Here is a 25699-nt window from a genome sequence, read left to right on the forward strand (position 1 = left end):
TCTCCCAGAATATTCCAACAATATAAAAGCTCCAGGTGCAAAGTTAGACAGAGAGGACCTTCCAGGGCCTCACAGTCTAGGCAAGCAGACAAACTGTGAATGATTAACACCCGTGAGGGGAGACCAGTGCTCCAGTGCTATTGCTACCGATTCTCGGGAAAACAGCAGATTTTTGTTTTTGTTTTTAAATCTGGAACTTACCACAGAAGCTTCCAGAAGTGTCATGGCCAACTGAGCAAGTTCTTGAATGATAGCACTTCTGCTGGGCCATCAGCAGTATTTTATTTGTTTTTCATAACAACCTTAAGTCCATTTTCATGCAAAATGTGACCAGGGAAATAAAGATGATATCATCAATAAAGATGTTATCATACCCACAGGACCTACGCTTTTAAGTCTGGCAAGTGCTGTCTTGGGAAGAAGAGGTTATCAGCCTGAGCTAGGCTGCTGGAGAGCAGAGGGATTCGAAATGAGAGCAGGGCAGGGATGAATGTGGTGTACAGTGCTTTGAGGTAAACCGCCCACCCCGGGTTGAGTGGATTCTGGGTTCTTGTTCTAGACTTTGAGAAGATGTCCTCTGCCTATCACCATCATTCATCCCTTTTCCCCAGACTTCTCTCATCCTTCTCCCAAGGCGGGGCTGCTGTCTGGATCCACAGGGCAATGGCAGGTGGGAATCTGACTTGCACGTCTCCCGCATTCAAGTCTTTGCATTCGGTTTCGCTCTGGCATCTCAAATGTGTGCTTGAAATTCGGAGTCCCCAGGGCAGAAAGAGGCAGCACGGTTGAGTTCAGGCCAGTCGTTAGGACTGAAGAGTCAGTGCTTCCTGCCTGTTCTCTCTACTCATCCTGAGATCCAATCCAGACACGTAGGGACAGCCAGTGTTTGAGAATGATGTTTATAGAGGGCAACTGGAGACAGCAGCCTGGAGGGAGGGAGGGAGGGAGGGAGGGAGGGAGGAAGGATGTGTTTTTAGAGGGTCTGCGTGGGGAAAGTAGAGCTGGCACAGTGTCACTGGGAGGAAGCGATGTGGCAGAGATGAGAGAACTCAGTAAACTTCCCTGGTGCCTCAGCTACACGCCAGTCAGCTAGCGAGTCACCTGAGATGAGCCAGTACCTGTCCTGACAGCCAAAAACCTAAATGCCCAGCAATGCTGACCCAGGAAACATGGCAAAGGAAGCGCTAGCCCCTGGGGGCTGTGCTGGAACAGGCGATGATGTGGACATGTCACGTGATGAGCGTGAGTCCTCTGGAGGTACCCGAGATAGCCAGGGCTGGGGCTGCTCCACTCCCTCCCTCCCTCCTCTCTCTCCCTCTCCTTCCTTCCTTCCTTCCTTCCTTCCTTCCTTCCTTCCTTCCTTCTTTCCTTTCTTTCTTTCTTTCTTTCTCTTTCCTTCTTCCTTCCTTCCTTCCTTCCTTCCTTCTTTCCTTTCTTTCTTTCTTTCCTTCTTTCTTTCTTCCTTCCTTCCTTCCTTCTTTCCTTCCTTCCTTTCTTTCTTCCTTCCTTTCTTTCTCTCTTTCTCTCTTTCTTTCGGTACAGGAGCTTGCTAGGTAGGCACTCTACCACTTGAGTCATTTCCCCCTGCCCTTTTTTGCTTTAGCTATTTCTCAAGTAAGGTCTCATGTTTTTCCCAGGACTGGCCTTGGACCAAGACCCTTCTATCTGTGGCCTCCGGTGTAGTTGGGATGACAAGTGTGCACCACCAACATCAGATGGGGAGGGGGAATCTCACTAACATTTTGCCTGAGTGGGCCTTGAACCACAAAATACTTCCACTCTTTGCATCCTAATTAACTGGAATTACAAGCATGAGCTACTGAGCCCAACATCCGATCCCTGATTCTGCCAGCCACTGGTGGCTCACGCCTGTCATCCTGGCTACTCAGGAGGCTGAGATCTGAGGATCACAGTTCAAAGCCAGCCCAGGCAGAAAAGTCTGTGAGACCTTTATCTCCAATAAACTACCAGAAAACCAGAAGTGGCGCTGTGGCTCAAGTGGTAGAGCTGTCACCTTGAGTTGAAGAGCTGAAGGACAGCGCCCAGGCCCAGAGTTCAAGCCCCACGATCGACAAAAAAAAAAAAAGATCCCTAATTCTCACAGAAAATGCTCACTTCTTAGAGATAACAATGCAAAGATTTTTTAAGACTATAAGATTTAAGATGAGACACTGATTTTTCCGTTATTCTTACATCGCAAACTGTCTCCAAGTAACAGTCTTGAGTCTGAGAGCCAGAAGTAAGTCAGTGCTGGCTTGGCTGGCAGTTGTGGCTGGCTGTCGTTCCTGGTGGCCTCTGGTTCTCCAGTGGCCTACACCAGATTACTTATAGCACGAAATTTCCCCCAAGGCAGCCATGGCAGAAGAACTGGGCTGGATGACTGCCCTGTGCAGATTCTTAGGGAAGGGAAAGGCGTCCATTTCTTTATGCAGAATCAGCAGGTACATATAGGGACGGGGGGGGGGGGGGGGGCGTTCATTACCTCTTGCAGAGTGTGTCCAGTAACTTTTCTTGTTTTCCCCTTGGTTACACTGAGAACGCCCCCTGTGCTGGGCTTTCTGCAGTGCAGTCAGTAGAAACAGTGAGGGTCTTTCTCTGTCTGTGTGCTTCCAGCTTCTAAGTGAGACAAACAGTAATCAGATGACCACATAAAACAGTGCCAAATCTCTGCTCAGTGTTGTAAAGTTACCCTCTCTGTACCAGCACGGTTCTGATGGTCCTGGGCAGGCAGGGCTGAAATCTTGGCCCTGCAATGAAGATCTGTAAACTGGGTAGGTGCTGAATGGTTGAAAGGGAAAGGGAGGGCACAGAATGTGCAAAGACTGACAGGCAGTCAGTCTTGCTGCCCAGTAAGATTTTGTTGAGGCATTTTTAGCTAGAAATGGGTGGAGCTGGAAAGAGAAAGAGTAGACTAAACAAGATTTGATAACCATTCTACAAGTTGTCTTTTTTCTGAAAGATGACCAGGAAGCAGAGACGACATGATCAAGTTGATATTCCAAAGTATGAAAAGCTTATGAAAAGAAGATTGTGGATAGACAAATTGGAAGGCCTTCCAACAGGACAGAGTGAGCTGCTGGCTGCCAATACGCTCTTGCTAACCTGCTGACTCGAATACTTGTTCCACATAGCACTGGAAACGTCTCCCTTTGTCTTGCCCTCAAAGCTTAGATTTATGAAAAAATGATTCTTCTGATCACAAAGAGTCTAACCAGACTAGGCTTTAAATTCATTGTGGCTCTCTCTCTAAGAGAGCTCTGTCAGCAAAAATCTGTGCTGCAGGCCTTAAGGATGTCCACAGTGGAGTTTTGAATGACAGCCGACTTTGTCTAATCAGATGATAGCCAGATGAGTTCTTATTTGAAAGTAGAGGGGACTCCTTAGTCACTCAACAAAGTCCTGGCTGTGTGTTCTACCTCATAGTGCCATAGTAGGCAGGAAGACACTCCCTAAGAAACTTCATTTGTCTAATAAACTCCCAGTATTTTAGCCTTGCTGTTGTGTTTGCCAATTTGACAGTTGGGTGGAGACTGTTCACTTTTAATAGTATATTTCTTTGATAGCTCAACCTTTCTTTTCACATTTTTATTCATTATTAATACATCTTTTGTGAAGTGGTCTAACTGTGCTTTAGGGAGTCACTTTTCTTTTTTCATTTTTTTTTTTTTTTTTGGCAATCTTACACTTTGAATCAGGGGATTTGCACTTGCTAGGCAAAGCACATACTTATTCCGAGCCATGATTTTACCAGCTCTTTTGCACTTTGTTTTACAGAAAGGGTCTTGCTTTTGCCTATAGCTACCCCTGAGTCTTAATCCTCCTCCCTCTATCCACCAACAACCGAGATTTCAGGCATGAGCCACCATTTCCAATTTGTTTTTTGAAAGAGAGTTTCCCATGGAACTACAATCCTCCCATTTCCACCTCCCACATATCTGGGACTATAGATATATGCCACCATACTTGGCATACACTATTTTCTTTAATCTGTAAGTTCATCTTATCCATTGAAGATATTAATCACTTATCATAAATTCTGAGCTGCCTGTCTTCTCATACTGTATCTAGAAGTGCTGAGAAAACGTGGATTCTTTATCTTCCACAAACCCTTATGATTGTTCTAACAAATCTCCACAGAAATGCACCCGCAAACACACCTTCACCTTTAGCTAAGTCCAGTCCAGCCTGGTAATTTATGTACCATCGTACATCCTCAGTCTCCTTTGGCAGTAGACTTGGTGTCTTAGCCCACTTGGATTGCTATAAAATATTACTACTAACTGGATCATTTATAACAAGGGAAATCGGGTCCAAGGAAGTCCAACAGATTAGATTTCTCATGAGGATTATGGCTTTCTGGTTTATAGACTGCACCTTGTAGCTGTGTTTCCACATGGTAGAAACAGCACAGCTCTTGCTACATCTAATCCCCGCCCCAGGCTCTTTCCCTCTTAATACTATACATGGAGAATTAATGTCAGCATATATATACGTACATATATACATATATATATGTGTATATATATATACTTTCAGAATTGTGCTTTAAGATGTAGAGTAGGCCAGCATCTTACATAAGCTTGGGTGGGCATGGAAAGATGGGAAATTAGGTCTATATTAGTCAGATGGAAATCACAACAATGAATACCCAAGGCAATTACTTTGTAAGGAGAAAGGTTTCTTTCTGGCTCATGGTCCAAAGTCAGCTGGACTCATTGCTTGAGCCTCCAATCAGCACAGCACGTGGTGGCAGGACCTTGTGGTCAAGGTAGGCATGCATCAGTAGCCAGAAAACAAACAGAGAGGCAGAGGTCAGAGCAGCACAGTCCCCTTCAAGGGTGTTGCCCTAGTGGTCCAAGAAGGACCCACCTTCTCATTGACATCATCTTCCTTTTGTCCCTGGGAGAGCAGGCCTCTTATGTGCAGCCCCTTGGTAGGCATTCAAGACCCAAACCACAGCAGCAGGGCCCTTGGCCTTAACTGTGTCTTGCTAATTGCTAGGGCTTTTGTGTCCTGCACCAGAGGGCCTGGTCCTTAGATGCCAGCTCTGACCCTTGGCTCCAGTCCCTAGGAACCTGAGGCTTCTGATCCCAGCCCTTAGCCCCCTGCCCTCCCCCTAACTCCTGACCCTCCAGGTTTTCCTTTCGCTCCTTTGGCTCCTGGAGGAGGTTGACACTGGCTTTACTGCTGCTACCAAGAGAGCTACTGAGCCCAGCAGTCCCTGGGAGCTTCTTGGGCAACTGCCTGACCCAAATTCTTAGCGCTGCTCTCATTCTCATTCTGGTGGGGGCAGGGAGAGCTCTGGAGAACCCCCCAGAAGGGCTGACCCAGTCTACTTTCACCCTTGCCCGGCCCAGCTGGCTATTGCTTAACCACATGCTGCAGGGAGGGACCGTTCTCCTGGACCCCGACCTAGAAAGAGGGTAAAAGCACTTCTTCCCCCCTCATCCACCAACGTCCTTGCATACCTGCATCATCCCAGTGGAGAGGGCCCCCACACTGTCCTCCACAGTGACCCTGGGTAGACAGCCATTTCTCTCCTCTTCTTTCCTTACCTGCCTGGGGCACTCACCTGGCCCTGGCCTCCTCATCGTCTTTGGAATCTCTGGGAAAGCGAGAGAGACGTTTAAGAAAGGAACAAAGATGAGGAATATCTCAAACATGTAATTCCCCGTTTACATTTTACGGTGTTTGTGGTTCTTCCAGCGAAGTGGATCTAGCATCTTGGTCTGTTTCCTTGTGGAACTTGCCTTCTTGGGGCTCTTGGTAGAGACTTGTGCATCTTCCTCTCCTCCCGGGAAGACTCATAGGAGATTTCTAACTGTATTCATTTTGAAATGGTTTTTGTCAGCGTCTCCAAAGATTGATCAAATAATGGATCATTTGCTGTCCTATTTGGGGAACCACATCCATTGTATTAAAAAGAGCCTCTCTCCTTGTCTATCATCTTCCTTCTCCTCTCACATGGATGCCACATTGTTTTACTGGACATGGTTTTATAGCATATGTTTGATTTTCCATTCTCCAGCAAATCCCTACACTCCTACGTCTCCCTGTTTACTGCCCAACCAGCTTTTGAACCATTGTTTTCGCTTTATTTTAGCCACATGACTGATCTCTCCTGAAAAAATAAGTGATTCTAGCAGTGGCAGTCACAGATGCTGCTTTGGTACTGCAGTATGGCATATACCACCGGCTATGGTCTTAGGTCAATGTACGGCCTTAAGCCTTCATGTAGCTTACAGAACTACGCAGAGCTATATTTTAAATGCATGTTAATTTACTTACATCTTATAATGCATTATTTTAAAAAAATAAAATTTTAATTCATTGATGGGATCAAATACTGCTTTTAGTCCCATCAATATGATCATTTTATTTATATAACTTATTTATTCATTTATTTAAGATAGGGTCTTTTATATAGTTTAGCTAACTTTGAACTTAGCCCACGCTGGCCTTGAACTTGCAGCCCCCTATGCCTCAGCCTCCCAAGTGCTGGGATTAAAGGAATGCATCACTATGCCCAGCTAACACAATATTTCATTATCATTGGTTTGCTTGGTTTTATTTCCTCCTATTGCTCCGTGTGTTCTTGGATACGATGCTATTTGATCGAGTAGCATTATTCTTTTTTATGTTGCTGCTCTGTAATAACATTTTTTTACTTTTAGTCTGAATTTCTATGTGTTTGTGAAGTCGGTCTAATATTTTATGGTTCTGTTTTTGTCACATTCTGGTACCAGGTTTATGTGAACTGCATAAAGCGAATTGTGACACTTTTCAATTTTTTTCCTGCAGTCTTTAGCAGTTTAAATAGCATAAGAATTATGTGTTCCATGAAGGTTTGAAAAACGCCCATAAAACATTTGGGCTCCGTTCCTTTTATGGATATGATCCTCAGGGCCGGCTCTGTTCCTTCCATGGATAGTGATCTGTTGCGATTGTCAGATTTGGTGACTTTTATTTCCTCCTTGTCCACTCTCCTTCTTCTGCGCCACACCACTGCAGCTTGGATTTCTTTTGTGATGCTGTGACTCCCACATCATGTATTGGTGATCTTGTTGATGTTCTTTTGGACTTCCCCCATGACTGTTTATTTTATTAGGTTTATCAGTGAATCTACCTTCTGGATTTATTAGTTATTTTAATCCATTTCTCAATGCATTTATTTAATCCCTTCTGCATTCTCTGTTTAATTTTTCTAGTTATATTTTTGCTTTTCAAAATAAAAATGCCTTGAACAGGATGCTTAGTTGAACTGGGTAGTCTTTTCTTTGAGTCGGGCTGAATTGTTACTTTTAATATTTCCTTTCATCTCGTGTAAACAAAGAATGTTCTTGTTTGTGGTGGTTATTAATTCAAAACTAGTTAGAACTTTTATTCCCTACTTTCTTTTTTTTTTTTTTGGGTCCGGTCGTGGGGCCTGAACTCTGGGCCTGGGCGCTGTCCCTCAGCTCTTCAGCTCAAGGCTAGCGCTCTACCACTTGAGCCATAGCACCACTTCCGGCTTTTTTCTTTTTGCTTATATGGTGCTGAGGAATCGAACCCAGGGCCTCGAGCATGCAAGGCAAGCGCTCTACCACTGAGCCACCTTCCCAGCCCCTATTCCCTACTTTCTTAAAATTCATTTCTAATTTACAACAAGGTGATCACAGAGTAAAGCCTAAATAATTTCTTGCTGTGGAAATAACTGAGACTTCCCCATAGGACTTTGTATATGATCAATTATTTTGTTGACTGAATGTTTAATAGTGGCATTTTGAGGTATTTATTTTTGTTAAGTTTACCTTTATCCATCTTTATTTTTCAAATACTTCTTCCAATTATTTCTGTCTCTGCAGCCTATTTTCCTTTGTGTGTACTCCTGTTGTTTGGTAGGAAGAGACTGTCAATGATACCTTCCTTCAGCCACTGACAGACGGGTGTGGTGGCACTTGTCTGTGATCCCAGCTACTGAGAGTCCATAGATAGGAGGATCTCAGGCTGAGGCTGGGCATAAATGCAAGACCCTACCTGGAAACTAACTACAGCATACAAAGGTTAGGTGGCAGAGCTCAAGGCCCTAACTTCAAACTCAAGTATCACAGCAGCAACAACAATTAGGAAGGAATTTGGAAGCTTGGTGTACTCAGAAGTCATTACCTCAGAGCAGACACCTTTCACAGCAAAGCATGGCACAAAGAAGAGCCTGAAGCAGGGGAGGTTTGTGGTTCAAGACCAGGCGTCCAGCCTTTGGATGCTTTTGCCACCCAGCCTTTGCCTACCAAGGCAGGTAGAAGACAGCGCCATGGGGTGAGATCATAGCCAGCGCCAGCTGTGCTCTCCTTTGCAGTCAGTCCTGATCACCGGAGGGTGGGAGACAGCATGTGAGGGTGGGGCTAGTCTCTTGGCTGGGGGGAGGGGGGGTGCCTGATGGGGTAGGAGGCCATCTTCCTGGACTGGCACTGCGGTTGCAGCGTGCCATGGATGGAGCACCTTAAAGAGCATGCACGGATGCCTTGCAGGCTGGAGGCCTGAGACCCCAGGCTGGCGTGATGAGTTACTGGATCCACAGACAGCGACCTTCTTCTGCATCCTCACGTATCAGAGAGTGAGCATTAGTTTTCCTGTCTCCTTAGAAGGACGCGGGTCTTCCCTTGTAGGCTCCATCCTCAGGACCTTGTAGAATGCTGAGTACTTCCCAAGGCTCCTTCCCTTCTTGCCCCATCACCATGGAGATTAGGGCTTCAACATCCAAGTCTGAGGAGACACAAGCACTCCATCCGTCCCCGTCCCCAGGGCGAGGCTGGTGCCACTGAGGGCATCATTTCATTCCCAAAAGTTGCTGATCTGAGACACACAAACCGAGGGGCCACAGAGATTAAGTGACTTCTCACTGGAGCTGGCTGCCTTCTGGTGAATGAGGAAAGGGGTCTGGACACAGGCTCCAAGCCCTCCTTCTTCCCCTTCCTCTGTACTTCCAACCCCTCGCCTATGGGACAAAAGGCTTACGTTCATCTTTCCGACCTATTGGAGAACTCTGGGCAAAGGACCTGGCACTCAGAGACCCAGAGAAACCTGTGTAACAGCCTCGAGCACTTCTGGCAGCCCCAGGGAGGGTCCAGAGCACAGCTCACTCTCTGTGCTGCAGGGTCTGATTCCAGGAGTTCTGTGGGAAGTGCCGTTGGCCTTTTCGAAGGAGAAGGTGGGGAGGTGGACCAGGGACCCGGGGCTGTCATTATCCTGGAATGCAGACAGCGTGGTAGGCTTTGCCCTTAAAGGGTTTGAGAAGGGAACATTTTGCACACACATTTTTTTCTCCCCCTTTTTAATGTGCTATCCACATTGAGCCCTTTGCCAGGGCATTTAGTTGCCAGTAAGAAAACATGCTGCTCGCACAATGATGCTATGGTTTGGCCCCAAGAAGGAGAAATACTTTTGTTGTTGTTGTTTGTTTTGCTTGGTTGTACCTGTCCTGGGGCTTGAACTCAGGGCTGGACGCTGCCCCTTAGCTTTGTCATGTTCAAGGCTGGCCTTTTACCACTTAAACCATAGCTCCACTTTTTTGGGGGTGGGGTGGGGGAGAGGGTGGTTAATTGGAGATAGGAGTCTCATGGACTTTCCTGTCCAGGCTGGCTTCAAACCACAATCCTCAGATCTCAGCCTCTTTAGTAGCTAGGATTACAGGTGTGAGCCACAGCTCCTGACCGGGAAATAACTTTTGAGGGTTGCCAGCGTATCTCTAATGCTGTTGGTTTCTTTTCTCCTCCCCAATTTCCCTGTTACTTGGGCAATCTGAGAAATGGACTTACTATTTTCTTTTAAAGAAACTCTTGAGGAGGATGTAATCCCAAGACAGCAAACCATTCTTGAAGTCAGGGCAGGAATTCTCAGCCAGCGCTGATCTCACCCAGAGGACACTTAACCCTTTTGAGAGGCATTTGGGTCATCATCGCGACGGCACTGGGGTGAGGATGTGCTGCCACACAGTGGGTGGGAGCAGCACTCTGCAGTGCGCAGGGCAGCCCCACCGAGGGAAGGAGCCACCCCCAGTGCAGACAGTGCCGCTGTTGACAAGCTCTCAGATCTGTTGAAATACTTTGGAAACAGCCCCATTGAAAGCAGAACACCAATTTGTACTGTCATTTAGAATTTCTTACTGTATTTCCAACATCCCTCAGTCTCTAGCTGCCTGCAGCTCCCCAAGAGACTCCACTATCGGTTTGGTTGTTGTTTTCTTTTCATTGTGATAAATGTCTTTATTGTGAGCCTTTTAAATTGTGTGGTTGGGTAGCATTTAGTACACTAACCAAATCGTTTTCGTGAGGGGAGCAGGGGACAGACTGGGTCTCACTGAGTCGTCCAGGTGGGCCCCAAACTCATGAGCCTGCCAAGTGTGGGATTACAAGCATATGCCCAGCTTTGTGCTATTTTTTTTTTGGGGGGGGGGTCCAGTCGTGGGGCCTGAACTCTGGGCCTGGGCGCTATCCCTCAGCTCTTCAACTGAAGGCAAGAGCTCTACCACTTGAGCCACAGCGCCACTCCTGGCTTTTTTTTTTTCTGCTTATGTGGTGCTGAGGAATCGAACCCAGGGCCTCAGGCATACAAGGCAAGCGCTGAGCCACCTTCCCAGCCCAGATTTGTGCTATTTTACCTATATTGTCCTCTGATGTACCACAATCTTTAACTTTTTCTTTCTTTTCTTTTTTTTTTTTGGGGGGGGGGGGGGAGTCTGAGACAAGAACTAGAACTCAGTTCCTAAGGCTTTCATTCACTGGCTAGCTCTCTGCCTACTGAGCCACACATCCAACCTCTGTCTTTAACTTTTAAGACCCAATTGATCTACTTTTTCTTTGGTAGCTTGTGGTTTGGGTCTCATATATAAGTAGTTGATGCCAAGCCCAAGGTTAGAAAGATTCACTCTTGTGTTTTCTTCTACACGTTTTATAGTTTTCGCTCTTCCGGGTCAATCTTCGATCTGTTGCATTACTTTCTATTTATGATGTGAGGTAAGTTTCTAACTTCCTTCTTTAGCCTATGAAAATGAAGTAATCCAAGCACTATTAGTGAAGAGACTTCTCCCCCCATCCCTTAAACAAATAGTCTTGGAGCCCATGTCAAAATTCAATTTTCCATAGTCTGCAGCAACTTTCTGAACTCTAGATTCTCTTGCAATGAGATCTCATTACCAGTTTCCCTAGATTCTCTTCTGCTGTACAGAATGCTGTTCTATATTCTTCTTACCTATATACCAGTACCTCCATGTTTTGTCTATTGTAGATTAGTGGTAACCTTCAGAATTACTGCCTACTGGATTTTTTTCAACATTTCTGAAAATGACTACCTCTCTTTGTAGAAAATTATGTAGAATAGTACAGAAACACAGACAATTTGGAATTTCTAATAAACAGTCTCTAGATACAGAACTCAACACTCATCACTTATTATGTATTTATTAAGATTTTTAAATGGACAGCATACATTGAGTTGTACATGCATTGTGTTATCACAGTGAACTTCATAGACATAATTATTATAATAATAATAAACCATCAGCATCATTTAAGGGTCAAAACCTGACCTGATATGAGCCCATTTGTTAGTGAACTTAATCCAAATTCATAGACCCCTGTGTAGATTTGAAACCCATACATCATGCTGCAGAAATATTCGCATTTTTGGTGTAGGGTAACGCTACACTGGTGATGTTACACTGTATACACTATATATGTTATATATAGGCTTGTGACTCGAATTACCTTTGTACAATCTGAGAAATCCTGAATTTTAGTACATAATTGACTCCACACACTTTAGAGAAGGAATTAGAGATCGTTAATTTCATGATGTGCAAAAATGCTGGTGATTTTCTTTTCTGTCTTTTATTAGCTAAACACAGAAGTAAGAAATAGTCACAGTTTGCTTTATGCAACCCACACTGACACCACGGCTGACCTGTGTGGCCGAGGTTTGGGCCTGTCTCCTACTCTGACTCAGCAGCCGCTAGCTTGAGATCTGGCTATGTTTGACTTTCTGCTTAGTTTACACAGACTGGAATTTGGAACTTTAACAAGCTCCTTTGGTTTAAGCATTGGTCATTTAGATTATCCTTTAAAACCAAAATGCCTGTTCCATCTCTGTGGTATGTGCATCCAATCCAATATCATAACGTGCTATTGAAGGGTTATTTTATTCAACTCTGCAGTTCCCCCTGTAAGATTTGAGACTTTTATAGTTTAGTCTTTGATCTATTGTGTTAGTGTTTATAATGAAGTGGCTCAAGCATTATTACTGAAGTATTTTCAATCATTTGATCTGTCCCCATGAATAAGTCTCATGTCATTTAAAGTCTCAGGTCCAGCAGAAAAACAGAAAACCCTACACTTTCTATTTAAACCCCATCAGGGGCAGCACGTGTAGTTTCTTGGAGGAAGGGAGATATAGCAAATAGGGAATTCGGGTTGCCAGACCCCAGGGTGAGCAGGAACTATGGAAATCTGGGAGTAAATGATTAACCATGTGAGTCTACTGTTTGTGTTCTCTGGTGTTTTCATGTCCAGTTCTTAACCTGAACTTGCTGACTCAACATCTGTTGGGCACTCAGTGTAGAGCTGAGTCTTGTAGAGGCTACTGAAGAAGCCCCCGTGCCTTCAAGTCTAACCTGAGAGGAAAGGTTATATGCACAGAAGAATAGGCAGCAGGTCAAAGTTTCGTCCATTATGAACACCCCAGGAATTCAGAAGTGAGAGATGTGTCTGTTTTGGAACTTGGGCTCTCCTGGAGGGCCGGTGTCTTCAATCAGGTCTGGACATGTAGAATTTGAAAGACCAATAGAATGAGAATAACATGTTTACATGAGATAATCCCCGAAAAAGAGGGAGAAAGACAGAGAGAGAGGGAGAGAGAGAGAATATCATGGAAGAAAACATTGACCAAATTTGGTGGGACCATATTACCTTCAACACCTTTTTGAAAACAGCAAAGGTTCTAGCCTTGAAGTAGGGAGGAGCGTGGAGCCACTGAGGCTGGGAGCAGGTAAGTATCTTAGCAAAGCATGGTTAGAATGCGGTTAGATCAGCAGCAATAGCTAGATGTGTGGACATGAGGGCTCTTAGGATGGCGTTGGTGGGATGAGGTCCTGAATGGGGGTGTGGTCAGAAAGTGCAGAAGGCCCAGACACATTTCAAGGCAGACCAGTGAGAATCAGAGGGACTTACGGGGAATCAGGATGGAAGTGGTAACACATATTTGAGCGTGGATTATGCCATAGAAAGGGTGGGAGGAAATGGCTCTGAAGGCCTTCAGTTTTGATCCCGTTCAGCCTGAGATTGTGGTGTAGAAGAACAGCACTCTACATTCTACAGCCGTGCTATCCAGTATGGTGATGAGCTTAATTAAGCTTACCTTAGAATTTAGCTCCCCAGTCAGACTAGCCAGGTGTCAGTTACTCAATAGCTACCCATGACTAGTGACTACCATATTGGATGGACTAGGCATAATATATTCCATCATCTTATCATCTTCTATTGGGCAAGACGGATATAGAAATCAGTGGCCAATCAGCACATTGATGAGAGGCCAAGTTCAGGAGCCATTTCCCTGTTGTGGTTTTTCCTGCCCCACCCACTGCACCATCCAGTGCCCGGGCTTAACCTCCAAGCCTCACACTTGCTTGGTCAACTGGAACTCACCACTTAGTCCACACCTCCAGCCCAGCTTTTTTGCTGATTATTTTAGAGATGGAACCTTGAAGACTTTTCTGCTTTGGCTTGCTTTGAACTGTGATTCTTCAGATCATAGCCTTCTGAGTAGCTAGAATTGCAGGCATGAGCCACCGGCCTTGGCCATTTCTTAGTTCTTGATATAAATAGGAAAGTGGTGAAACAAAGTCACTGGGTCATGAGATTGGGAAGCACACAGAGAATACACAGATGTCCTCTGAGGTTTGGGAGAAGTAGAAGATTAATGTAAAATCCAGGCAACAAAAAGAAGAGAACATTTCACTGAAGAGAGACTAGTGTCATTGCCCAGTACATGAGCTGTCAGAGAGAGAGGACCAGAAGAAAAAGTTGTTCAGTCACCTCAGGTCATTTGTAGTCAGCCTCTCCCTCCTGGTGCAGAGTAGAGAAAGAAGACTGCAGCAGAATGTCCCAGGCTTTCTCAGACTGTGCAGGGTTAGGGACCTGGAAGGAGTTCCACGGAAATGTTAAGTTCTAGGAACTCCTCAAGGAAGTCCAGAGGGGAAGAGGAGGGGGAACAAAGGGAGAGGGGAGGGGGCAGGAAGGGAGGAAGACAAGAAGGAAGGGAAGAAGGGAAAAGGGAAGGAAGGGAAGAAGGAATGAAGGGAGGGAGGGAGGGAGAAAAAAAGGAAGGAAGGAAGGAAAGGAGGGAAGGAGGGAGGGAGGGAAGGAAGAAAAGATAGAGATGGTCAAATTTTGGTTCCATGGTCAAATTTGGGTGGGATTTTTTTAAAGATGGATACAGAAGAAGGGCATCTCTAGGCATTGCTAGAGATGAGTGTCACACAACATATCCATGGACATGAGCCACCTCCCCATCCAGATGGATAGCTAAGGAAACAGCAGGAGGAGGACGAGACTTTGGGAGCTGGTGGTCAGTGGAAGGAGCACTTGAAACCAGGGTCTCAGCTTGATCCACTTGTTTTTGCTCCCTGTCTTCTTCATATGTCTTCCTTTCTCCTTCTTCCTTTTCATTGATTTACTCTGGATGATGCTTATTACAGCAGATGATACTTTATGTGTATTATTTCACTGAATTCTCTAGAGCAATAGATATCTCGGTTCTCATTTCACAAAAGAAACTGTGGCAGAGGGTAAGTGACTTGTCCCAGAGTCATGCAATGAAGCACGTGTCTGAGTCGGAGTCAGGACCTGGTTCTAACTGATGCCAAATTGCGTGCCCTTTCTGTCCTCTGTGTCCCACGGCGTCGACAGTCACCAAGTCTGCCCCCACTGGGCTGAGTGACTCGGGCAGAGCTGCCATCATGCCCACATAAGGGTGTGTTTGCTCTCTGCAGCCATAATTCTCCTCTCCTTACCCAGAGGTGGAAAAATGGTTGTGGTGAAACAGCACAAAATAACACCTCCCGGTGTCAACCCAGCCTCTATGGGGGACAAAATGCTTAGCAACTCTTTCAAAGTAACCAAGACAAAACTTGACCTTTAAGCCGTTTCTCCATTTAGAGTTAAATTTATCTCCAGCAGAATATGGTTTGAATAAATCAAGACCTCCTGTTTTAGCTATTTCACTGAGAAGGTAAAATTCCCAATCTGATTTAAATTTTTCCTCTTGCCAAATTCCACAGGGTGAAATGAAAAAAAAAAAAAAAGAACATTAAAGTTCAGGATAAAAAAGAAACTTCCCAAGGAGTATGTTGTTACAGACCTTCACTGCGGTCATCCTAAATATCACAGATACTTCCCAAACCGCAGCCAGGGGCTTCCATAGCAACTGCATTTACTGCAGCTGAGTTGCCTCATTCTACTTATGTGGAAGCCATTGGCAAGACTCGGCTCTGTCACAAAGTTCAGGTGTCCATATCAAACGGCTCTTCTGTAACAAATACCAGAAAGAAAAGCATAGCATGAAAGATGCTCTCGTCCATCCACTGCCTTTCCAAACTCTAGCACTTTCCTGCTGGATGCCCCAGGGTTTCCCAGAACCTACACTGTCCCTAAATTGACCCACTGTCAGCATCTCCTATGATTATATCTCTATATGTCCAACTGTGTCCATTGGAATTGGAATTAGAGCTGCGGGCTTTTAATTTTACAAATGTTGCATTCTCCAAGGCTTCTTGGGTAATCGTGTTTCATAAGTCAGGATGGAGATTTGACAGCCTGAGCCAAACACAAACTTGAGAAACTGCATATTGCCTTCCAATGATTCACACAGAAGGAAATGATGTCCAAGGTCAGCCCCGAGCTCAGAACAGCAGTGTTGTGGGTAGACAACATATGGTGTGGGGTTGTGTTTTCTCCCTACGTGTTGGCCAACGTGGTAGCCTGACTACCAGCATCCCTTCAATCATGGGGAAGTTACAAGTCACAGGAACAGTTTATGCCTTTCCACCACCCCTACATCAACCCTGCTTCCATTTTGTGGTCTCCGGGAAGGTGTGAATGGAGAAACCATTTTGAATGAACTCCAGTTCTCCTCTCCTGGGAAGCACCTGGAGTGCACTGGGATCTCAAAATGTCTTCATTCCAGGAACACACTGAGAGCCTGTTGGGTGCCACACCCCAACAGCCCCTTGACTTCAGGATGTAGACCTGGCTCTCCATAGGGTCATCATCGTGACAGGGGTAGATCAGATGGGGGTTTGCTCACAGTTTCAATTCAGTCATTAACAAGTAACTTAATGAGCCAGGCATACGTAGCTCACGCCTGCAATCCTCGCTGTTCAGGGGGCTGAGATCTGAGGATTACGGTTTAAAGCCAGCCCAGTCAGGAAAGTCCTGTGAGACTCTTATCTCCAAGTAACCACCAGAAAACCAGAAGTGGTGCTATAGCTCAAAATGGTTGAGTACTCACCTTGAGTGAAAAAGCTCAGGGACAGAGCCCAGGCCCTGAGTTTGGGCCCCATGGCTGACAAAAAAAAAAAAAAGTGATTTAACTAGCACAGCCAATCGCCCTCACCTAACTAGCAGACTTTGTTTACCACACGGGTTCTAGCAGGTGTTGGATATGCATAGCTACATACAAGTCTCAGTTGCTATCTCCTTAGATAACAAAGACACTGAGTCTTCATTGCAGTGGGCTCAACATCTGGTTTGCCCAGAATGGATGGCGCTTAAGATGTAATAAGGGGCCTAGTGGCCTTGCCTCCGCCTCCAGAGCAGGAGCCATCTGAGGACACGCAGACCATTTGTGTGAGGACATAGCTGCCCTGTGCCAATGGAGGTATTTTCCTGTATGTTCAGGTGAGGGATGGATTGGTACCCAAGCCCCTCGGCTATGGGGAGAAGGCTGTACTGTTTTTTCATCTGCCACCATTCCTTTGGTGGTAACGCTATCATCCCCTTCACCATGGCGCCAGATACTTGCCCTTTGTCCCTGGAAAGCTTCTCGCTGTCCTGGTCATAGTTCTTCATCAGCAGGAGTCCAGGGTAGGCTTAAGTGATCAGCACTTAAGCTCCAGATTTCATTCCTCAGGCCTAACCTGAGTCAATCTTAATCAGCCTTGAATCCTCAGGGCCTCAGCACAGTAGTAAGTTCTGAATAAATATTTGTTGAATTAAATTAAGGAGAACCAATGCCTGCTTCTCACTTCTCAGTGAACATCATCAGAAAGCGATCCTAGCTGGCTATTTTATTTACTACAAGAAGCAGGCCATAGGCTTGGATTTTCTACCTGCCACCAAAACTTGCAAGGTGGCTTTTGGTGACTTGATCTTTAAGCTGATCCAAGTTGGCTTTGCGAGATATAGATTCAGACAAATCTTGGAGCTGAGCCTTATGTTGTTAAATATCTGAATGTACACAGCAAAACTAAGTTAATTATCCAAAGTACATAAATAAATATGGCCATATAAACTAAAGAAAAAGTCCAAAATGTTTTTTGGTGCCTGGAGGAAAAAAAAAAAAAAACGGGTGTGAAGTGTCTGTATGATTAAACATCTGTCCTGATTTGTACTCAATTACTTGGCTTAAGTTTACACAACTCTGAGAAACAAGAGTCTTGTGATTGGCGTAGATGGCCAACTGGAGCAACGCAAGCCAGGAGGGGAAAATCCGAATTGTCCCAATTATGTGTTGCTCTGCATGCAATAAGTTAAAGACAATTCTGTTTCTGTACATTCTGAGGGACTTTGGGAGAGTAACAAATGTATGAAGAAGAGGATCAAAGGTACTAATGGTCGGATCTTCTGAACTACACATCAAGCCATTCTGTCTTCTCCATACATGTTAGACTTGTGGGAATCCTCTGTAAAACCACCTCTCAGCACAGAGCCAGTTTTGCCATACACTCGCCATCTCGATGAGCCCTCAAGCTGACTACTTCAGTGTCTCCTAGGAACTCTGAGGCAGTTCTTCCTGTGTTTCCTTTTATCTGTAATTCTTCTTCATGTAAAGGCCGTACCCCACCCAAAGCCGTTTCCATTCTGTGTAATCATATAGGCAAAAATAAATTTGCAATGGTTTTCAAAGGGCCTAATGGGGTGCAAACAGATGCCTGGTGCTTTTTGTAAATGGTTTCTCACCATCCATATACCAGCAATTTCTCTTTGTTTTAATAAGAAGAAATCTGCCAGGCAGAGCGGGACGTAAAACCATTCCTCAGGAAGTAGCTTGGCTTAGATTCAAACCAGGACCCTTGGGTCCTGGAGCCACAGTCTTTCCTGGTGCTGTGCTGCCTTCCTGGGGTGCTCATTCGCACCTTGAACTGCACACAGCCCAAGGTGACCCCACACACACCTTTACTCACCAATGCCACTGCTGGACCCTCGTACCTAACACTGGGAACAGCGCCCTTCTGGACAACGGACTGAGCTTTTGCTTGAAATCTCCAAGATCTGTTTGTAGTTTCTATTTGCAAGCTTGGCGTATACGAGGCTACTGACTTGCTGTTTTGCACTGTGACCCGACGTTTGTTGAAAACAGATATGTAGCCTAATATGTAGCATATCTGTGCTCTCTCGTCTCTCTCTCTCCCCCCTTCACTTCTTCTTCCTTGTTTTTTCTCTCTCCTTCCTTCCTTTTTCTCTTCTGTCATCTCTTCCTCCCTTCATTATTTCTTCCTTCCCCTCTTTCTTTTTCTCCTCCTCCTCTCTCTCTGTCTTTTGTGCTGTCTCTCTGTAACTCAGATTGGCCTCAAACTCTCTATCCTCCTCCCTCAGCCACTTGAGCACCAAAATCACAGGTGTGCACCATCAGCAGACCCAACTACATCTCTCTTCTTGAAGAGAGTAGTGCTGTCTCCTCTAGTGACTTTGCTGCAGTGATATTTGCTTTCTGAGTGATGAGTCATTTGAAATTTTCCTCCTGACACTGATGCAATGTGAGAATCACATCATTCGTACAAGAGCTCTGGATAGCTTGGTGAGTTTCCTCTGCAAAGGATAGGGGATGGCAAAAGCTTATAAACAGGGCCTTGGAGCATCGGTCCTTACAATGTGCTGTCCAGCAGAGCCATGGGTTCAAGTCCTGGGATCATAGATTGGGAGCTCAGTTCATCAGCATGCACATGGTCCCATTCAGGAGGGGAGAGAACCTGGGGTCATGAATCAGGTCATTACAGGGCCCTTCCAGCTCCATCTCTCCCCACTTCAGATGGGTCACAGATGTTTCTTCAAGGAGCTTCATGACTTATCTGAAAAGTGGGGTTCTTAATTAGCTGCTTCAATACCTCAGAGTAGGAAAAAGACATGGTTTGAGTACCACAAAAAGTGAAATACTATAAAAATGTAAGTCTTCATACGTAGACCACAGGGTGTGAAGAAACCTCAGCTAAAGTAAAAACTGGTCTTTCTGCCATGAGTTATATAACAGTGCAGTTGGTCAACAAGTGCGGCCAAAGCGCAAAGTGACATTTATAGCAACAGAACAGCATCTTTCTGTCTGTTGAATACAACAATAAAAACCGAAGCTTGAATCTGCTTGGCAGTTGTTTATCTTTCTTTTTCTCATTCCACTTTTCATAATTTATTTTTCTAATATTTAAAAAAGTGCATGATGGGTTTGAACACAGGTGATGTGAAGGACTCTAGAATGTGACCAAGGAACAGCTGAAATTTTAAAATGGAGTCTGCATGGCTTACCTGTCTAGCCAACCAGAAGTGAGAAACATCCCAGTAGGATAAGCCCCTTCTGTGTCAGGTGTTCAGGTCCTGGACACCCAACTGCAGGTTGTGCCTTGGTAGTCAGACCTTGGAGACTCACCTTGGAGACTCCTCCAGAGGAATGCATAGCATGGGGCTGCCCTGCTTTTCCAAGAAAAGATACCAAGGGAACACAGGATGATGGCTCTTCTGGGCTGATGGACTGAGATGAAGACGTCCCCAGGACAAAATAAGGGCCTCAAGAATGCAGAGTTGGCTAGAGAGAGAGATGCTAATTTCCATGTCCAGAAACAGGAAGCATGGCTGGCCACACAATAGAAAGCCTGCTTTATATTTTACTATCAATAGTTATACATTTATGCAACTTTAAAAACATTTAATATCCAACTGGCCAGTGTTCATTCCCACTGTCTTCAGTATGACTTTACATTCATATTTATCTCTTTTGATGAAACTAAGGGTGATTTTTATCTAGTTCAAATAAACTATTAGGTGCTGATGATTCATACCTCTCATCCTAGCTTCTCAGAAGGCTGAGATCTGACAAGCCAGCCCAGGCAGAAAAATCAGTAAGACTCTTATCTCCAGTTAGACAGCAAAAAGTTGAAGTTTTGTTGTGGCTCAAGTGGTAGAGTGCCAGCCTTGAGTACAGAAGCCAAGTGAGAGTACAAAGCCCTGTATCAAACTCCAGTACCAGTGATTGATATCTTCACAATAGAAAGAAGATGTAAGAATGTCTCATTGACTTGAAGTCAGTTGATTTGGATAGCCTTCTCTATTATTCATTCTGCAAATCCTTGTTAAATGAATTCTTAAGTATAATATATTTTCATGGCTACTGTGAATGAAATCTTTACATTCTAATTCAGGCTAGTATTTTTTAAAGTTGATTTTAATTTATTTAAATGTTTGCCCAGATAATTGTTTCCAAATAAAATCTGTTTGTCTTATCCAAGGATAACACCTGCTCATCTTCATCATTCCTAAACTCTTCCTCATTGGCAGAACTTCACACCGTGAAAGATATCTCGGGAGCAATGGCAAGCCAATGCATGGTTCCTGCCTTGCTCATAATACAGTGTGGGAAGGTAGGGTTTAGAACTGGCTATGTGTCTAATTACAAGGTCTCTACATTTTTATAGCATGTTAATTAGTCTCAAGATGAGTGCCTTCATCACACCGGGCTGTCTGGTGAGGGCTGGGACAGAGATACTACCTTAATTTTGCAGCTTTCTCCATGTTTTGCTACCTCTCGGTGACAGTGGGTGTCATCTGGGGTCTTTGCCTTTTACTCTGGTTTCCAATTCTAACCCACATTCAAGGTACCCACTCCTGACAAGCTAAAAGGAGACAAAATTTATCCCTTGGTTCTATTTCTAACCCATTCAAAAATAGAAGCAGCGGAGTTCTCAGGAACCGACATTGGTTCAGTCGGGAGTCTGAGTGCTATTTGCACTGTGACCAAGTCAGAGAATCCTTGAGGGCCATGCTCCCCCAGAACTGTCCAGCCTGGGGTCCCAGTGGGTTTGTTGGAATGGAGTCCAGTTAGACTTCAGAACTGTGTTCGGAGTAAATTTTATGCTTCGAAAATCCAAAAGGCCCTTGTCGTCACCGCCATTGTCATTGTCGACAACCTCCTCCTCCTCCTCCTCCTCCTCCTCCTCCTCCTCCTCCTCTTCTTCCTTCTCCTTCTCTTCTTCTCCCTAGAGTCTCTTTCTCCCTCCCTCCTTTCCTCCCTCCCTCCCTCTCTCTCGCTCTCTCCCTCTCTCTCTCTCTCTCACACACACACACACACACACACACACACTCATGAATCTATGTCATTGCAGTGATCATGCTGTCCTGTAGCATATGGCATGATGTGCCAACTGCCCCAACACCATCCCTGCACTGTTGGGAATGGCTACAACTAGAAGCACAAGGCTGTCACCTCCAGGTGGCTGTCCTCTATTGATGGAAGTCGCCTCCTTCCTGATGGCAGGAAATCCAGTGACTGGTCCTATGTCCTAATTTGGGACCATTGTCCACACTGGAGCTCATTCAAACATGGACTGTGGCCTTTATCCTGGGTGCGTGTCTCCAGTGTGTTCCCATTCCCCACCGTCCCATGCTGGGGAAGTTCCCATGCCAAGCTCCTGCCGGCACACTTCCCCGCCAAGCCCTCACCTCAGGACGCACATCTCAGCCGGCTTCCCTGACACGTACAGGCTAACGTTTTACTTTTGGGGCTCTTTTGGTTTTTTCCAATTCCTCCTCATCTCTTGTCCTTAACACAAACTAACCTTACCTGCCTGTATTTCCCCTGTTCTCAAAAGCTGTCAGTCATCTTTTGTAGTCATCCTTTCCAATCAGTGCTTTGCTTCTAGACAATTTGTTTTGTTTTGTTTGAGGCAGGGTCTCACTATATACCCTGAGCAGGACTGGAACTTTCTTTTTTATTTCTTCTTATTATCTTTAAGTGATTGCACAAAGGAGTTTCAATTCAGCATAGACTGGAACTTCACTTAGCCCAGGCTGGTCCTGAACCCATGATTCTCTTGCCTCTGCCTCCCAGGTGATAGATGATAGGTATGCACTTCTCAGAATTTTTTACATATGTAAGTGGTTTTACTTTTTTGAGCTAAACTCCTAAGACAGAGATTGGTGGGCAAGAGGTTGCTTTCTGTTACAGAAATCCCCTTGCAGATCCCTCTCTCACAAGGCTCTTATGCCATTGCTGTCGCAGTGAATGAGAGGAGCCTGCTACGTATTCCACCTATCTGCAGACCTGTTGCATCCTATGTGCAAATCAAAAGATGATGCAGACCCAAGATTCATTCATAACTGCACCATTTCTCACTGCTTCCATGTGGCAAGAATGTGGGGAGAGATGTTTCCCGGTCTCTTGGTGGCATTTCTCTCTACAGGAATGAAAGATGTGGCAGAGAGCGCAGTGGAGTGTCTTCTCCTGCTCCAAAGTACAGACCAGTGTGTCTAGCACGAGCTAGCTTCCACCAAGCAGCTGCCAGAGCAGGGAGTCACAGTGTAGGGGTGTTGACAACCCCAGAGGCCACAAAGAGGGCCCTAGGGAGCTGAGGAGGAAGGTAGAGTGAGCTGGGCAGGGACTGTGTGCAGCAAGACCCACAGAGTCTTCAGTTTCCTGTGGCTGAAGCTATGCTCTCCTTGTCAAAAGAAGGGAGGGAGGGAGAGAGGGAGGAAGGAAGGAAGGAAGGAAGGAAGGAAGGAAGGAAGGAAGGAAATAACAAAAGAATTGGCATGTCATTTGTCCTGACCAGGTAGGAAAGGGGGGTGTTAGAATGAGAATTCTTGGATTTGGGAAAATCCATTTAGGATGTTTGAGTATAAATGATGTCTGTGTCACTGTCACCTGCACGCCTGTCCTCTCCATCCTTCCAAGCTGGCAATCATCAGTGATGGGTCTGTCAGGGGATGAGGCTCCGAAGGCTCACGCCAGCCCATCCGCTTGATCGCCAGGCACCGTGTGGCAGCTCAGCCCCTGCCCTGGCATCCTGGGCATCTCCTCTCCCCTGCTAGTGTCTGACATGAAGCTGACCTTACAGACTGTTTTTGTGACACAGAATCATCATCCATAACAAGCATTTCATAGCTCAATCTGGTCCTGCCAGTTGTTTCGAATCTTTCTTATTAGCAGTGTCAGGCACACTATTATCTTAATCTTCTTAACGCCCATGTGAGAGTTTGACAGATCAGCAGGGTGCCTGCCTGCCTGCGCTGCCAAGGAGACACAATGAGGTTATGGCTCCAGAGACTGGGGCTCCAGAGGTCCTCTTTGCCCTCACTGATCTCCACAGCATACTTCTTTAACGACAAAAGAACTCAGTCTCCTGAAATGTGGCCATAACCACATCAGTGTGAACAGAGACACGTACCCGAACCAACACCTTGTGAGTTCACCACATTGCTTAAGAAGGTGAGACAGAGACCACCGACTAACCCTGACCTTGTCTGAGACGAGGAGAGTCTACGACCACACAGGCCTGTTCTGGTAGGCTGCAGAAGCAAATTTCGTATCCCAAAGAAATTCACATGAAATCCGAAAGAACAGTGGATGTTCGGGTAGAACTGGCATCTTCTCAGGGGAGGAAAATAACTTGGGCATTCAGCTGAGAGGGCTGTGGGAGGAGCAGCTTATTCTTGGTTAATTCCTAAGTAAACCATCATACCTTTAAACTCTCTTCACGACCACCAACCACCGCTGATGAGGTGATCCAGCTACCCTGGCCCCTGCAGCCAAATTGTCTTAGGTTTTACCTTCTGTTAACTCATTCCTGTGCTGAAAGAATACAGCCTGGCTTCAGGGTAGACTCTTTCCATGGTCATTGTTGGTTGGTCCAGCCATGTAGCCTCCTAGCAGGAACAAGTGAGCCCCCATGACTGAGTTTAGAGTTCTGAAAATAGCAGAAAAGAAACAAGCCTTTCAAGCCAAGTTTTAGAGATCAGGACCAGGGGACCTGAAGTAGCAGTGCATGTCTGTAACTCCAGCTACACAAGAGGCAGAGGCAGGAGGATAGAGGTCTGAGAATGGCCCTAGGCAAAAACATGGTACCCTGTATGAAAAAACTCAAATAAAAATGGCTGGAGGTGTGGGCCAAATACTAGAGTGCAGACCCTAGAACCAACAACAACACCCACCTTCTTCCCCCTTCTTTGGAACAAGTACAACCCGAGCATGTGTAGGTAGAACGGGCCAGGAAGCATCTTTCACTAACATTGATCTATGTGTTCACCCACCTTTGTACTTTCTGTACAGAGAACCTGCCAGAAATAAGAAGGTAGGGGCAAGTACCGCTTTGGGTGGGAGGGACTAAAGGGGCAGGTCTCAGTATTTTGGTGAGCATCAGATTCACCTAGATACCTAACTCCTCCCACAGAAACCCCCAGCCTGGGGATGGTGGATCTTCAGTGGTTCTGACACAGGTTAAAGCCTTGAGTCCTTCAGGGCTCAAGGGGCTGGCCACCACATTCACTTGGTGCTGTGTTCAAGCATTCAGCATCTCTTCTCCCAGAACACTCCAGTGCACCTTAGTACACACACACACACACACACACACACGCACACACACACACACACGCACACACACACGCACACACACTCACACACATACTCACACACACACACACTCACACATGCACACACACACACACACACGCACACACACACTCTCACACACACACGCACACACTCACACACACACACACTCACTCACACACACGCACACTCACACACACACACACGCACACACACACTCACACACACACACGCACACTCACACACTCAACCTTTAAATATGTGGAGCCACTGTTGCCCCAAATGAGTCAGCTCCTTCTTGGCTTGTCTCCATCTTAGTTCAGAATTTTCCTTGCAAAAACTTACAAGAGGCACATGAGTTTGTCAGCAAGAGGCATGCTGTGGGATTGTTGGTCTTTCTTCAGGTCTCAGTTTCCTTTTTTTAGGAAGAAATTCTGGAACTGTCTTGTTTGCTGGTTGTTCCTTTCCTAAGACAGCTCTCTGTGATAAACACAAGTGACTGACACTTGAATTTGCCTTGTGGTTGTGTTGTCACAAGTGGCCTATAAGTACCACTCTCTCCACACCAGAATTTCCAAGCTGGCTTTGCCAGTGAGCACGTCAGGCAGGCAGCCTATGCTAGACCAGTCATTGAGATTGACAGTCCCATTCCTACCTGGTTATGGTGACTCCATCCAGGTGACAGCTAGCTGGCATCACTGTCCCCAGTGTATTCCCACCTCGCATCCACACGTATCTAGAGTGGCTCTGCTATCTTTAGATGTGACACTTGCAGTTACTACATGCCAGACGCTGTACACTGACTGTGTGCTATTCCACACAGGCAACCCGATTAGGTAGGTACTGTTATTGCTCAAATAATAAA

At 45.6% G+C, this 25699-nt stretch overlaps 1 protein-coding gene across 3 annotated transcripts in view; it reads left to right on the forward strand.

Annotated features, from left to right (window-relative positions):
* The window catches only part of Adra1a (adrenoceptor alpha 1A), a 68849-nt gene that overhangs the window by 3191 nt on the left and 39959 nt on the right, over positions 1–25699 (forward strand). The window contains exon 2 of one of the 3 annotated variants that reach the window (XM_042697863.1): positions 2960–3388. The exons of the other annotated variants lie outside the window; for them this stretch is intronic. Within the exon in view, the coding sequence (XP_042553797.1) occupies positions 2960–2985 (26 nt within the window). The 3' untranslated portion in view covers positions 2986–3388. Of the gene's footprint in view, positions 1–2959; positions 3389–25699 lie in introns of those variants that run through there. 3 annotated transcript variants of the gene reach the window in all.

The sequence above is a fragment of the Dipodomys spectabilis genome, unplaced genomic scaffold (genome assembly GCF_019054845.1).
Source record: "Dipodomys spectabilis isolate Male_0828 unplaced genomic scaffold, ASM1905484v1 ptg000229l, whole genome shotgun sequence".
Lineage (NCBI taxonomy): Eukaryota > Metazoa > Chordata > Mammalia > Rodentia > Heteromyidae > Dipodomys > Dipodomys spectabilis.